Source organism: Ciona robusta, chromosome 5, assembly GCF_009617815.1.
Source record: "Ciona robusta chromosome 5, ASM961781v2".
NCBI classification, from domain to species: domain Eukaryota; kingdom Metazoa; phylum Chordata; class Ascidiacea; order Phlebobranchia; family Cionidae; genus Ciona; species Ciona robusta.
Window position 1 is genome coordinate 5,713,494 of NC_143239.1, and position 15,171 is coordinate 5,728,664.

A 15,171-nucleotide genomic window follows, 5' to 3' on the forward strand; every position below is an offset into this window, starting at 1 on the left:
AACTTTAATGTAATGATTGACTAGCACTTAGCTTGCAACATGGCTCTTTAATATACAATCTTTATGCATTAAGTTAAATTTGAGTAAGCTATATTAACAAATTTGTGTTCAAGCTCAGTCAACTGCTTCACTTTTTTCTTCTTTATAAACATGTTTCATGCCTGCATGTAGCCTAGCTATTTATAAATAACATGGCGTGCTGTTTATTCCCAGGAGGGCAGTTATCGCACATACTACACATGTATGGTGTAGCACTGAAAGCACAAAGGCACATGCGTCATTGTTGGTAGTGCCTGTTCAGTGACCCTTGGTCAAAAGATCATTTTAATCTGTTTGTAGTTGCAAACTTGTCTTTTAAGTTGGAAGCATTGATTGTCCTATAAGGTATGCTTATGCTAGCAGGACAAAAAACGTATTGGCTCATTGTTGCTGACGAGACATAGAATAGAAGCATTTTAATTTAGCGTTTAAATCTTAGCAAGAATTGATTTATTAAATTATCCGGGGTAAAAAAAGGCTAAACTACTAAAATTAGATTGTTAAAGCCCAGCCACTGACAGTTACAATAAGTGAAATTTATTATAACCCAGTATGAAATGTTAGCTTAGCCATATACCCAGACTTTGGCTGTAAGAATGTCTACATTAATAGTAGAAAGTAATTTATGGCTGCCTACCGTGCCAGTATTATGAAGTACCTTGTTAGCTAAAAACTTTGTTAAAATAAAAATAAAATTCAACATTTCAAAATTTGAGTTATGTATATATATAAAAATTTTTATAAATCTTTCAATTAAAAATTATATATAATGTCTTATTTTTGAACATAATTTTTTTATAAAATGAATATATATAGTTGAACCACACTTTTTTAAAAGTTTTTATGGGTACGTAGTGGTTTAAATTTATATTAAAAAATTAAAACATAAAATAAGGTTGTATAAAGAACTTTGATCTCTGTGCCTTCAATGTTTATGGACAGGTTGTGGTATTTTTGGAAAAGGAAACCATTATACTATAGTTAAGTGTAATTTGTGCAGTGAATTCGGCATCTAATGGGTTTTCTTCCAAATTGCTGTTAAATTAGGGTGTAGGTTGATGCTTTAATAGATTGAATTGCGTTTTGTGTGTAGACAGTACATGAATATAAAGTGTTTATTGATTAGAAGATTGCAATCTTGTCCTGCAGTGAGTCATCTGCGGTGACTTGGTGGTGCTGCACTTCAGATGTCTGACGTTTCGTGGTTTTTTTTTCTTACCAGGTATTTCGTGGTAGGCAAGAGTGGTTTTTAAGCAACAAGGACATTCGTATGATATTACTTCACAATCGCTGGTGGCCGAAAAAAAAGAAAACGACGCTCGCCCAAATTCTCCTTGTACAAATGGTGCTTTGACCCAACTGTGAGGTCATAATGGGCAAAGGGGAGGAGCTGTTGGAGGCGATAAAATGCCAAGATATCTCAGTAGTGCAGAAGATACTGCATAAAGGGAAAGGGAAAATTCTCGGCTCTTCCAAGAAAGTTAATGTCAACTTCCAGGTATATTTTTAATGTCAACTTTTATTTTTCCACTTTTTTATCCTAGATAGTTTTTCCATTTTTAATTCTCATAAACAGTACATACAGTCTTGCTTTTACCTCATTGGATAATTTTGTTTTAATTTATAAGAATTTGAATTTATAGCATTCTCTCCTTAAATACAGTCCCGCTTTTACCCTGCAGGATTATGTTTAAATTAAGACCCCAGTGGTCTGATATGCTTGATCAGCAGTGCACGAAGCAAAATTCCTATATTTAACTTGCACACTTAGTATCTGATTATCCCATGAGATATTTCAGTTATTTGCAGGTTTTAAAACAAATACAAATTACAAAAAATATATTTCTTAAATTACAAAAAATATTTTTTTAACATCAATATAAAATCAAGTACCCTTAGGTCTTCTATAAGTCATGTAATAGTTTTATTACTCAAACACCAAAAATAGCCATGTAAATGTGTTTGACACCCTCTTGAACCCACGCCAATGTACGTAATACATTTTCCCATCCTGTGTCTGTGTCAATACAACCTTAAGAGAATGAATCAGGATATCCGGCCTTCTGGTCTCACTCCCGTTGACGATTAAACCATGTAGGGTAATTTGATCTCACGCGCTCTATTGAGTGGCACACACTGCGCTAAATTGACTCCAGTACCAAGTCATCAACCTTTAATGGCTTGTTCTAGCATCATGTTCGAACCTAAAGGATTCGTTTTACTATAATACAGATTGTTCCGCAGCTGATTTCATTGCCACACCATTATCAAGTCTCTGTATTAAAATCTGTTCCCTTAATTTTTAACTTCGTTCTATTACAAAATTTACACATTTTTTTATGCATTTTTAATTCTTTTTTTGGGGGCATTTTTTCATGCATTTCAATTTTTTTGGTGCAATTTAAATTCATTTTCTGCTTTCAGAATGAAGAAGGTTTAAGCCCATTGCACCAAGCTTCTTTACATGCAAACGTGGACATAGTGTGTCTGCTTATTGATGCCAATGCCACGCTAGACCTCCAGGATGCTAACGGCATGCGTGCACTGCACTACAGCTCCTTGAAGGTTAGTATCTAATACTAAACCCACATCATGCATCATTATACATCACATTTATGAAACTATAGTATCAGTAATACTTCAATTTTTATTTTGAGCTTGTATAGGAAAAGTTTTTTGTTACCAGACCAAACGTATATTAAATTTTCACTATTCCTTGTTTGTTCATGGTGTTTAAATTTAATGTCTGAATATATTTGGAGAAAAATGGAGTGAGGTCTACAATTGTGTTCTAAAAAATTAATTGTATAATTGTTTACAATGCATGCAACTTGATGAAAGCAAAATAAATTCATATAAACACCTCAAGTTATTAAATCTAAGTCAATACTGTTTCACCATCGTTACAAGTTACAACACATCCATAAGGAACAGTTGAAAGCGAACGTTTGAAACATGAAATTGTTATTTTAGCCACAGTGCACTCATAGTCATATCACGTTACATGAGGTCAATAAACGTGAAGTGAGCTGATCTTTACATAACACCTGTAACCGCTTGTCTATAATATCACTGAGAGAAGCACTTTTAAAAACTGTTGCTTTTATAATGGCTTGTATTTTAAACTGTCGGTATTTTTCTGTAGAATTGACTAAAATCAGGATTTAAAATTTTAAAACCTTTTTTCCCAAAAACATTGGGTATTCATGATGTATGTATATCATTTATCTTATAGGCCTAGTATAGTTCTTTAAACGGTGAATGCACTCATATAATGGTTAAAATGCTTACTGTTTATATATTTATTTATATATATAAGTATATAAAGTAAATATTAAAACTGTCTTGTTTTACCTTTTTCTCCATCACTGTTTTGCATTCATTTTTCAACCAGTGACAAACCTATACCTTGACAAACTTATAACAGGGAAAAGTGGAGGTAGTGGCAGCACTGTTAGAGAGTGGTTCCAAAGCGAGCACGCCGGCTAAAAACGGAGTAACACCCCTTCACCTTGCAGCACAGTATGGCCAATGCTCGGTATGTGCAATGTTAATGCAGTATGGGGGTGATCCCACTGTACGAAGGCATGATGGGGCAACACCAATTGATCTAGCATGTGAATTTGGAAGATATGAGGTCAGTAGTTCAATGTTGTTTTCTGTGGTTAGTTTGGTGTGTTTTTGCCTGTGTGCTTTGTTTAATTTTTTTTGGGGGGCGAAATTTGTAGACTACAAACTTATTACTTAATATTTGAGGCTATGAGTCCAATTTAAGGTCAATTGCTAAAAGCAGAAAGAAACGAAAGATTTTTTATATAATTTATACTATAGCATTACACTGGCCATGTGTTATTGTGGTGTAAAAAATCCAAACACATTTTTAGAAATAAAGAGAGCATTAGAGCCCCCCAGGTCATAAAATATAAAGTTTTTGATCATTCATACAAATCTAACCCTTCTACAGGTTGTGGAAATCTTCTTAACCAACAGCAGCTGCATCTCACTTATTGAATCATACGCAGTTCAACATTTTGAAACAGAACTTTCAAATTCCAATAGCCCATTGCACGTAGCTGCACGAAACGGACACATTAAAGTTATACGACTTCTTCTACAGAGCGGGGCAAATATTAATTGGAAAACCTCGTCTGGCACATGTCTGCATGAAGCTGTAGCCCATGAGAAGCTTGAGGTATATGAATAATTCAGTGATTTTGTCGCGAAATTTAAAACCATTATATTGGAGAATTGTTTTTTCCTGCACGTTTAATGTTTAGTGAACCTGAGCTTGAGGTAACGCCCAAAATTGTAAAAAATATATTTTGTTGCAACTTTTGGGGTGATATACTGAGAAACATTTAATTTGTTGCTGGAATTGTTGAAATCATTTAATTCATAATCTACACACTTTTGATAAAAAGTGTATATATATTTAATAAAGATTAAAATATATATATATAATAAAGAGTACTGAGTAGTGCTGCTGTGATCACACATTCACAAAAATAATATTTTGAAAGCATGTTAGTGACCCACTGCTTTAAAGTCTTTTCTCCAAATTTTTAGATTTGTTTTTAAGTATTAAAAATATCCCACCTCACAGGTTGTGCAGCTTCTTATCGACTGTGGAATCGACACAAGCAGAAGAAGCGGTCTCGGTCAGACTGCCTTTGACTTGGCCAAGAAGTTACCAAGTTCAAGAGTAAATCGTGAAATTGTGCGAATACTCTCCGATGCCCAGCCAGGATTTGTTCAAGTAATTCAATCAAGCTGCCACCTATTAACCTTAGCTATTGATTTGCTCTCACATAAGATCAATACCACACCGCGATCACTTAGAATATCCGAGTGAAAATATGGATTTTACTCTCGTGCTACAGTTTGACACTCTAAGTTATTACAGAATTTTATTACAGTTTTATCAAAATTGCATTTTCTGGATTATTTCCTAATTTGTTATTAAATATAGGCTATACATCTATATATATATATATATATATATGCATTATGTATATATATAATTTTTTATAGGCAAAAAACTTTTGTGTAAATGACCCAAAAACGAATTATCAATCACCTTCTAAAACATAAGTCACACTGAGTGCTCCATCATTATACACATCCTACAACTCCACGATTTTGTCTTTAATGTCCTAATAACCGAAAAACACAGTTAAAAGTGTGCATTAACACGTGTGGTCCCCCCACTCATACAACCCACCACAAATGCTCCATCATCAGACACAACATACCACTTCATAACTCGAATCTTTGCCAGGTTTGTGCTATTAACGATTTCAAGAACGTGCTCGACCCCACGAGTCTCTCCTTTACCAAGGGAACCATCATAACTCTACTCGAACGGAACTCAAACGGAAACTGGAAGGGTAAGGTTGAAGGGTCAGCGGGAAATCCCCCAAGGGTGGGGTACTTTCCCAGCGCTTATGTACAGCCACATCAAAGAAGTTTGCATGGTGAGTGCATTAGTATTATAGGCGTAAATTAATTGTGAAATAATATCATAGACGTAACGATTTTGATTTTTAGCAAAATTTAGGGTAACATTGTTAAAATGCAGTTATATTTGTCAAACATTAAAACCATAAGCGTCACCATAGGTACCAAACATGGGGTGGTAGGGTCTCTCACTAGAATTTTTTACATTGTAGTAACCAGTAAACCTTGTGGCCAAATTTGTTTCATAGATATGTGTCTAACTATCTTGCTGCCCTTTAAAAGTTTGGCGCGGCCGTATCGATTTTTAGCAAAATCTGAGGTGACATTGTTAAAGTGCAGTTACAATGATAGTCGTTAAACATAGGGAACCAGCAGAACCTCATTAATTACTGGTGATGCTTGTTTGTATAAACGCCCAACAGCAGGCTTAATAACCTTTTAGCGGATCATTTAGTATAAAACGCAGTGTCTTTTCGACGTTTCTGCTATCTGGCAAGACTGAATTATTCCCTAACCAGATAAGCCATAAACATTGTTTACATTATGCCTGGTAGCAGAAATAACTTAGTATTAAACAAATACGGTCAATTGCTTCTTGCTTGTCAAATTTGTTTAACTGTTTTAAATGACATTGGTAAACTGATAACCTGCCCTTGTACCATGTTCCAATATGTTCATTTTCCTGTAATACCTCACAAAGGTATAACCTAATCTATATAATCCACTTATTCTACCTGCTGTGTATAATATAGGAATAACAGGATTATAATGTTCATCAGGCATATGCTTTCAAACGGTATAATCTCCACTTAGCTGGCTTGCTAATTTTAAGCCATGTTTATAGCATGAGCTACAGGTACAGCAGATGTTAAAATTTTATAATTTTTTGGAAGCAATACCACAAATTTTCAGAAACATTTAATTACATATATCGTTGGACGTTGTTTATTGTAAACAGATTGGAAACAATTTGATGTCAATATTTTTGTTCATATTTATAGCATACGGATACAACATTATATTTGTTAAAAAAAAAATTACTAATAAATAAAAGTAATAAAAATTTTTTTTTTTTCGTACAAATATAGTAAAAAGCAGCAGGTACATTGAATATACCAGTACTGGATACCACTATGCTAGTGTGTCCATTGCCTGTAGATTATAGTCATAACACACATTGTCAATCAAACCCAACCACGAACAATGCAGTCAGCTTCCGCTTGCATGACCACACTCAAGTTTACTTGGATAAGGAAATTGATTACGTTATCCTTACACAATAGCGACATAAATTACGAATTTGAGTATTTAGGCTAATCGTGCAAAACATTCTGCCGTTTTTTTGTCAGTTTTAGTAACATTTGGTTAAGTTTTGGTATTTTTTCATACAAATTCTCTTCTAACTATCCTACTTCACCTACATTTAAACATAGAATTATTATAAAACATAAAAATCTTTTACTCAGGTTCAGACGACAGCGGTATCCACCCGCATGACGACGAGTGCATTGGTGCCGGCAACACCCCTCAAAATGTAGGGGGAGCCCCTGTTTTACCCCACCATAACAACCACCACCACCAGTTTTCACCTTGGCCGAAAGTATCAGTAAGCCCCACCAACCGAGCCCCACCTCACCCACCTAAGTATATAAACGTGGACCCTTCAGGAGCCCCTACACCCCAACCAGCATTAAATAAGGTAATGTTTCAGCAGGTGTCAGTTACAGCATATATGTATATAGTAGAGTGGGGGAAGAGAAAATTTTTGAAATTAAAAACTGTTTTACAAAATAACATTTTTTTTTGTAATTTATATACATATAAACTAATTTTTTTAAATATAAAAATTATTAATGTGAATTCCTCCTTTCCCCAGGTTATGTTAGTGAACCCCAACGTAAACAACCCAAGTTACGATGACGTCATATACAGTCAACAAATGAATGATCGGCCACACCCAAACTCCTCCCCCAACCCCCCAATTACCGTATCTCGCTCCACACAGGACATGGGGGTGCTCAAACCCCACATATCAAACCCAGGGTAGGATATGTTAAACATATTAAACTCTGTGGACCAATTTAAATGCCTAATTAATGTAAATAGTTTTTAAAATTTGACCTTTTCGATATATAAATCTCAATTTTAAAATCTAGTTGCAATTCAGCTTCTTAACTATGTTTTATTTGGTGTATGTTTATTAATTTATGGTAATTTCAATTTATTTAGTTTGTATATATTGGTAAAATCAGTTCAGTAACAATATTTTGTATAATGCACCGTCTATGCCAAATAATAGTGTGAAAGAAAAGAACACCTTTAAAGAAAAAATCTTGGCAATAATTTCTCAATTTGACCACAGTCATTTTTATGTTTAGATATGAAGATGTTCTTGTTGACCATTCGTCAAACGGTCCCATTAGCTCCCCAAGCACTGTTTCGTCACATTACAGTCGTCAGCGTGTATCACCACTACCACACAGATCACCACAGAGCCAAAACTGGCCAGATAACTCCCATAATAACCAACAACATAATATTTCAAAGGAAAATCTAAGCCGAGGTATATAATTAAATATTGAAGTAGAAGTAACGTTTGTGAATTTTGCACAAAATCTAAGTAACATTGCTAAACTAAAGTTACACAATAATGTGTTAAATAATGTGTTAAATACTCTAGTTTATTTTGCACCTTTTTTATTTAAAAATTTCAATGTATGCAGTAGTGTACTATCTACAATGATTACAAGGGGATAATTTTTTTAATTCTGTTTAATGATGTGTGATGTCAATATTAGTCCCATCTAGTGCTGTATATTAGAGAGAAGGTGTTACTCAGTGCAAACATTCATCATGCCTATTGTAAACATGTCACTGCAGAATGGCCATTTCAAAGATACCTTCTTTGCCCAAACTTTTTGTGAAGATTGTATATTATTTACCAGCAGTTTGTGGTTACTACATCGGTACACAGACTTAGAAGTATAGGCATGCCAGCCAACATGTATCTTGAAGTGATAATGTCAGGTTTCAGAATTCAAATGGCAGTTAGCACAGCAGTTGATAAGTTTCCAGGGAAAGTAAATTCACCCTTATGCAACCTGTGCATATTACGTTGTAGTATAAATATATGTAGAAAGGTCATAGGAATCATGTATGCTTGCTATCGTCTCAGCATTCATTTCTTGTTACATTATCATCAGGCTGTGACACACACACACATACACACACACATACACACACACACACACACACACACACACACACACACACACACACACACACTGCATATACACGGAACTAGTTGTTAAATTTACATTTTACAGCCCATCTGTGGCAGAGTCGTTCAAAGTATTGTGCTCAGCTCGGCACGAAAAGCAAACTATTTCTGAATAGATCGGGGGGAGACAGACTGTTTAGAAAAGGCATTACGCAAAGAGTTCTTGTCTAAAAGCAAATAGAGGTAGTGTAATCTTTAATACCATTTAGGCAGGACAGCAGGCTGTTTTACTTTTATATAATACTTTTAACGTTTCAAGTAAAATATTAAGTTAGCAGTTACAGCTTATTCAAACTAACCCAAAGTAAATATTACCTTAGAAATTGTTGTTCGTAGTTAAAACCTATTTTTTACTTGCAGAATACTCTGTTAGATATATTCCCTTATAACATAACATACGACCATATTGCGTTGTGTTAATTACCAATCAATTAGTGCTCCAGTTTAATCATTTCCTCTTTTTGTTCTCGAATTACAGTGTCCACTAAAAGTAGCCAGTCCAGTAGACAGGCCCCATACGTAGATCGTAGCAGCAAAGAGGTATGTGGCTGTTATATATTGTTTTACGACTTAATTATTATGTTATGCATATGCACTTGAATAGAGGCATAGACTGTGTAAAGGCGCACGCCACGTATACTGCTATTCATTCAATTTCATTTCAAGTGTACACATACAGTGTTGCCAGTTTTTTTTTATCCTAAATTTTATTTTATAAGTTTTAACTGTGTACAAAAAATTAAAGAAAGTGTTGCACATTTTTTTATATTTTTTTGGTGGCAACACTGCACAGGTTTCTTAGTGTATACATGTAGTTAGCTGTTTGCACAAACCCAGTGTAAACCTACTTCAACTGTGTATTACCCACATCCTTTCTGCTTCATTAAGTACTAGGTAGGTAGGTGTGTTCACTTTCTAACCAGTGGTTCCTAAACCTCATCAACTCATACACCACGTTCTGCTGCCTACAGTTTCCTATACACCTACATTTAACTGTACAAGCTAGTTTAATACACAGTAAGAACTTAATATGTTTAATGAATATTTTTAAACAAAAGCCAGCTATAAATAATAAGCCTCAACACTTTTTCAAAAATAAACTACATGTATATAAAAACCATCTTTATGAAATTATGCAGTTTACAAATAAATAGCTAAGTTCACATTACAACTTCTAGTGTGCATACAATAATTTGGTAACCACTGCCCAAAACCAAGTACTAGTGGAACTAAGCTACAAATTCATCAAATTCCAGTCATTTTTCAACAAATTTTGCCTAGTTTACAGCCAAAATATTTGTTTTTTAGCCGCTGTGTGCTTCTGTTTAAACTTGTTTCATGTTTTGGTGTGTAAAATGTATATCTTCAGGGTATTATGCATATTCTAATTTGTAATCATGCAAATGTATATTCAAACCTTTGTGAATATTGAACCAATACACACACATTGTTTTGGTTCATTTTCTGTGAATAATGATAAACAGCCGCCATAGTCTATACATCCTGTTTATACTTTAAAGCTTAACGCTCACAATGAAACTTTGCAGCTTGCTTTCAACCCAGCAGACGAGGAAGTGTTCAAGTGGCTGCGATCGTTCGGACTCGAGCAGTATACCTCAAACTTTATAGAACACGGTTACGACTTGGCCACAATTTCACACACAAGTCCAGCGGACCTTACAGCAATACAAATTGCAAAACCTGCCCATAGAAAGAAGTTATCAACCCACGTTAGCCAGTTAAGAAAAGATTCCCCCACGAGCCCCTTAATAAATGAAGTCCCAAACTCTGCGTTTGATTTTCTAAGCAGTCTCAGTTTAACGGAATACGTTCCAGTTTTCATTTCAAACGACGTCAACTCGCTTGAGAAAATCCTGCACACAACCTGGGAAGACCTCCAGGTAAAATGTTGTGTTTTATTAAAGCTATTCTTCCAGTGTCAGAGTTAAAGATATAATTTTTACATAAAACTGGTGATTTTAGGAAAAATATATTTATACCCAACAAAAATCAGAATATTACATTTTATTGGACTGCAGTTAAAATTTACTTAACAGAATAATAGTTTTTTTTCACAATCTTTAATATATTATTTCGTTTACTAACCTTTAAATAAAACATGTTGTTAATTTTAATTACTAATGTCAGCAAGAATATGTTCCAAGTATGCAGTGTATTTTAAATATTATGTTGGCTGTTAATCATTAGTTATTAACAGTTAACACATACAATATTCAGCTGTTTGTTGTTCAAACCTAGCAGCTCAGTACGATGCTTTCACAAACAAATAGTTGCTGACTATATACATTAATAACCAATGATTCAACAGCTAGCAACTGCATATCACCAAGTACCAGCTTACACACAATTGATGATTAACGCACCATGCATTGCAGGTGATGAAAATAAATCGACTCGGCCACCAGAAAAAAATCATTCTTGCGATTACAAAGCTTAACCAACTGTGTAAAAGACAGCCAGAAAAATTTCAAAAAACTCCAACCCCTAGTAAAATCCAACCCCCACACTACCAACAGTACTCCAACTTACCCCAAGAGCAACTACACCAGCGAGAAAGCCCCCCGCAGCATTCCCCACCCCAACATTACCCCACTCCAGCCCCAAAGCCCCAACAAGTCACCCCAATGTCTAAAAAGCCCCCTGTTCAAGCGAAACCGAAAAAGAACTTCTCCTCTTTCAAGGAGAATCCTGGATTAAGCTTAGAGCTACAAAAAGCTCTCAGCAGAAGACAGAACATCATTGACAATGCCCCTCCATCACCAGAGCAACCAAACACTTTCCAAAAGCCCCAGAAACCCCCAGTTAACGGCTCCCATCCACATCAACAGGGAAATGGCCCCAAACCCTCATTTTCTGAACCCACTCATACACAACCCACCTACCCCACCCCGCCATTTAAACAACCAACATACACTGTAAGTTGCTTTTATAACTAAATGATATCAACTTTTTTAACTCATTTCTGTTTGATTTTTGTTACAAAATGTTTAAAACAACTACAAAAAACAACATTTCCAAAAAAAGAGATTAAATCTAGTATTTGTTACAGACTGCATTTAACTCCTATTTTGTCTTTTCTGATCATTTTTATACCTAAATTTTTTAAATTTAAATAATCCAAAGTTCCGATTTCAGCCCCCCACCCATACACCCCCATCCCATTCACCCACCGATGTGGGAAAGTCCCATTTAACCCGGGGTCCCCGACCAAGTCCCCCTCGTCGTACAACATCCATCAGTGAGGACCAAGAGGAGGAGGAACAGAGGATCAACGTGAGATCCCTCGCAGCCAAAATGGATCCCATTCCTGCTGATACCAGGTAAGAAAATTTTATCTTGCATTTTTAAACAATTTGATTTGGATTAATTTTGGGTTAAGGTTTGTGTAAAGAAAGTATGCAAACCTTTTCTTCAGTGGGGAAGCCAAAAAATAGTCAAAAGGGATGATTTAAATAGCTTTTCATAATTTAATTTACAATACCATTTAAATCCCCTTCTTTTTTTGTTTCATAGTTTAATTTAAACTGTTTCAGAAAAATGTCTTCTGTTGCGAAGATCGTGAAGACGCCCACGTCTCCTGTTCATAAGAGTGGAAACTTCTCTTTTACTCCAACATCCTTACATCAGCCATCTCCCCCATCATCTATTCCTCCACAATCCTACCCCGCCTCAGCCCCCAAACCCTTAGTCACCCCTAAGCCCCAAGTATCCAAGAAACCTTCTGTTCAGAAAAAGCCGCCAACCCAGCCCCCCAAGCCGCACCCTATTGCGCAAGAGCCCCCACAAGTGGCGGAAAAATCGAGAAAAATCTCGCACGGGGAACTAGGGAAGCATTTTGACCTCAGTGTTCTTGATAACATTGATAAACAGAAGCAACCGGTTTTCCCGATCAAACCATCCAAACCAACCCCACCTGTCAATCATACGCCTCCACAGAGAGAACCCATGTCAGCCCCATCACCCCAGGTATCGAACTCCGAGCCCACTTCCTCAAAACTTCACCCACCTCCAATGGATCGGTACGACTCTTCATCAGATGAGTTTGAATGGCCTGCGCCCCCAGCTTTTGAACCCCCACCCCCATTACCCTCCGCCATATCACCCCAAAACACCCCCGTCCAACCCCCAGCCCTAATAGTCCAGCAATCTCCTCCACCGGAGCCTCGGACGTGCTTCGAAGAGGATGAGGACACAGGAACAGTAAAGAGACGACCGAACTCAACAACTCAGGATCAGTTTGACTCCCATCACTACACCACAAAATCACAGCCAGGTTCGTTTTTCTTTAAAAGTTCTTCTTCAAATAAAAAGTTTTAAGCAAAAAATATGGAAATATCAATTTCAATCAAAAAATACCAAGCTAAATATTATGCACAGTTTAAAAAAAAATTAATAATACAAATTTTTGACACAATTTTTTAGGACAGTACAAAACGCTTTTTATAAATAATATTTATCTTCTTACCCCGCAGCCCCACCCCCAGCCATTAAGCCAAAACTGCCGCCTAAAACCTCATCGAGACAAACCAAGCCCGAGCCTCCGCCCCCGAAACCCCCCCACCCACGTAATGACCCAGTAGTGGAGACAGTCACGCCCCCAATTCCTGACGAAGTACTTATTACTGCTTTAACAGGTATAACAACTTATTTTTTTTGTTGTTGTTGTTAAAATTTGTTTTTAAAGCTTTAAAAATGTAAATTAATTTTGCTGTTAATACCTGGTATCACCTAAGATAAGGAAATACTAAATAGCTCTCACTCATAAGCCGTATACAAAACAATATATAGTAGGGTGGGGTAAGATAGGACATGTTTTCATTCCCCTATATTTATAGATTCATATACCCGCATCACTAAAAGTCCGTTGTTAATTAATGAAGCACGATTAGGAAATATAAGACTTGGGTGTTAACAGTATACCATTTTACCCCACAGTACTGTACTTTACAAAGCCACCATTTTCTTTACAGACGCAACAGACGACGCTCCAGAAAATAGCGAATCGAGACAGAATTTCTTGGACGACATTGGCGTAATGTTTGACGACTTGGTCCTCGAGTTTGACGAGATTCTTAAATAGTTAGTTTGATATGAAGGTTCGAGGGTTATACAAATGTTGGAAAGAGACGACTCGTATATTTTGGTGTTTCTTGGGTTAAATATGGTCACCAATTCGGAGCCGCTTCTTAGAACGACAAAATGACTAAAACCGAGTTAGTACTACTCCATCGCCCTGAAATGCCGGCGAAATGATTAAATATTACCATTGATTATTAGAGCAACTTTTGAATAAGAATTGTTGTAAAATATTCAAAAAATTTGGCCCTACACATTTTAAAAGGCAAGCGAGCAACGTTGTGTAAACATTGCCGTTAACCTTAGGATGCAAGCGATCTATGATTTGTAAAGCGATTTCTTGAGTTTGGACGGATTTAGCCGAAATCATTTTTATTTTATTTTTATCTTGTTAAATGGGCCGAAGATGTTTCATTGTGTTGTAGCTCCTCAGGCAGCGTTAGTTGTCCCAACCATGATTAAGTCCTACTTCGCCCTAAATCATTGTGTTGCGAATTTTATTTTAATATTTTCCCTTTTTTTGCTGCGTGTTTGATTCGCCGAACGAATGCAACTACATTATCGGTAATTCATGAGGTTTCAACACCTGAATAAGCAGCAATAAAACGTGCGTGCTTTGGTGTTCTTTATGCGTTGCATTATAAACAGCCTTTTCACCCAGCGTTATACGGTGTCCCTAAATTTGCATTAAAAATCCCATTACCAGGCAACCAAACAATGTAAAATTTTATTAAAGGTTAAATTTCGTTACACCGTATAAGCTACACCTCTTTTTAACTTTTTTTGCTCTTTCCTTTTCGCTCCGGCAATTCTAACATCTTTGTACATGGTTACCTTTTAAACTGTACGTCACGGGTCGCCCAAGCACTTTTAATTTTCGCTGTATCGTTTTTATTTTCGGCGCCTATAGTTCGACACCCACGGTATGCTACCATGTATGGTACACCCACGGTTCTACACATAAGGTACCTTATTATCGTGTACCGTCATCTAAATCACTTTGTACACTGGACCGGTTCAAAAAGAATAAATTTTAAACCTGCTAAATGCGTTATCTACTTTTGATTATAGAAATGAACATGTTATAACTATTGTGAGTATTAGAATGTCAATTTATATATCTAGTTACGTATACATCGGGTATAGGCACAGTTAGCTTAGTAGTTGAACTAATAATAAGGGTAAACAAGACCTTCTGAAAATTGTTTGTTTTTATGTATATCAAACATTTCCACCGCTGTGTGCATTCCGTCTTTTGCTTTACGAAGCGCCTCTCGCTTTTCGTTGATTGCTGATTT

At 36.0% G+C, this 15,171-nt stretch overlaps 1 protein-coding gene across 1 annotated transcript; it reads left to right on the plus strand.

Moving 5' to 3' along the window:
* Nucleotides 1–997: 997 nt before the first annotated feature.
* On the plus strand, nucleotides 998–14,920 carry LOC149735967 (uncharacterized). The gene is made up of 16 exons (XM_089877783.1): nucleotides 998–1,537; nucleotides 2,464–2,604; nucleotides 3,467–3,676; nucleotides 4,004–4,231; nucleotides 4,643–4,795; nucleotides 5,318–5,513; nucleotides 6,963–7,195; nucleotides 7,373–7,539; nucleotides 7,875–8,059; nucleotides 9,255–9,316; nucleotides 10,324–10,677; nucleotides 11,173–11,712; nucleotides 11,933–12,117; nucleotides 12,331–13,070; nucleotides 13,270–13,431; nucleotides 13,768–14,920. The coding sequence occupies exons 1-16, from the start codon at nucleotides 1,412–1,414 to the stop codon at nucleotides 13,875–13,877; spliced, it is 3,792 nt and encodes a 1,263-aa protein (XP_089733909.1). The 5' UTR covers nucleotides 998–1,411; the 3' UTR covers nucleotides 13,878–14,920.
* Nucleotides 14,921–15,171: the final 251 nt, after the last annotated feature.

What these genes read in the sequence shown, in the direction of transcription:
- LOC149735967 (XM_089877783.1), top strand. Translation starts at nt 1,412, where the DNA reads ATGGGCAAAGGGGAGGAGCTGTTGGAGGCGATAAAATGCCAAGATATC. An exon ending in ACATCAAAGAAGTTTGCATG is followed by an intron (nt 5,514 to 6,962) that starts GTGAGTGCATTA and finishes TCTTTTACTCAG; the next exon opens with GTTCAGACGACAGCGGTATC. An exon ending in AAAGGAAAATCTAAGCCGAG is followed by an intron (nt 8,060 to 9,254) that starts GTATATAATTAA and finishes CTCGAATTACAG; the next exon opens with TGTCCACTAAAAGTAGCCAG.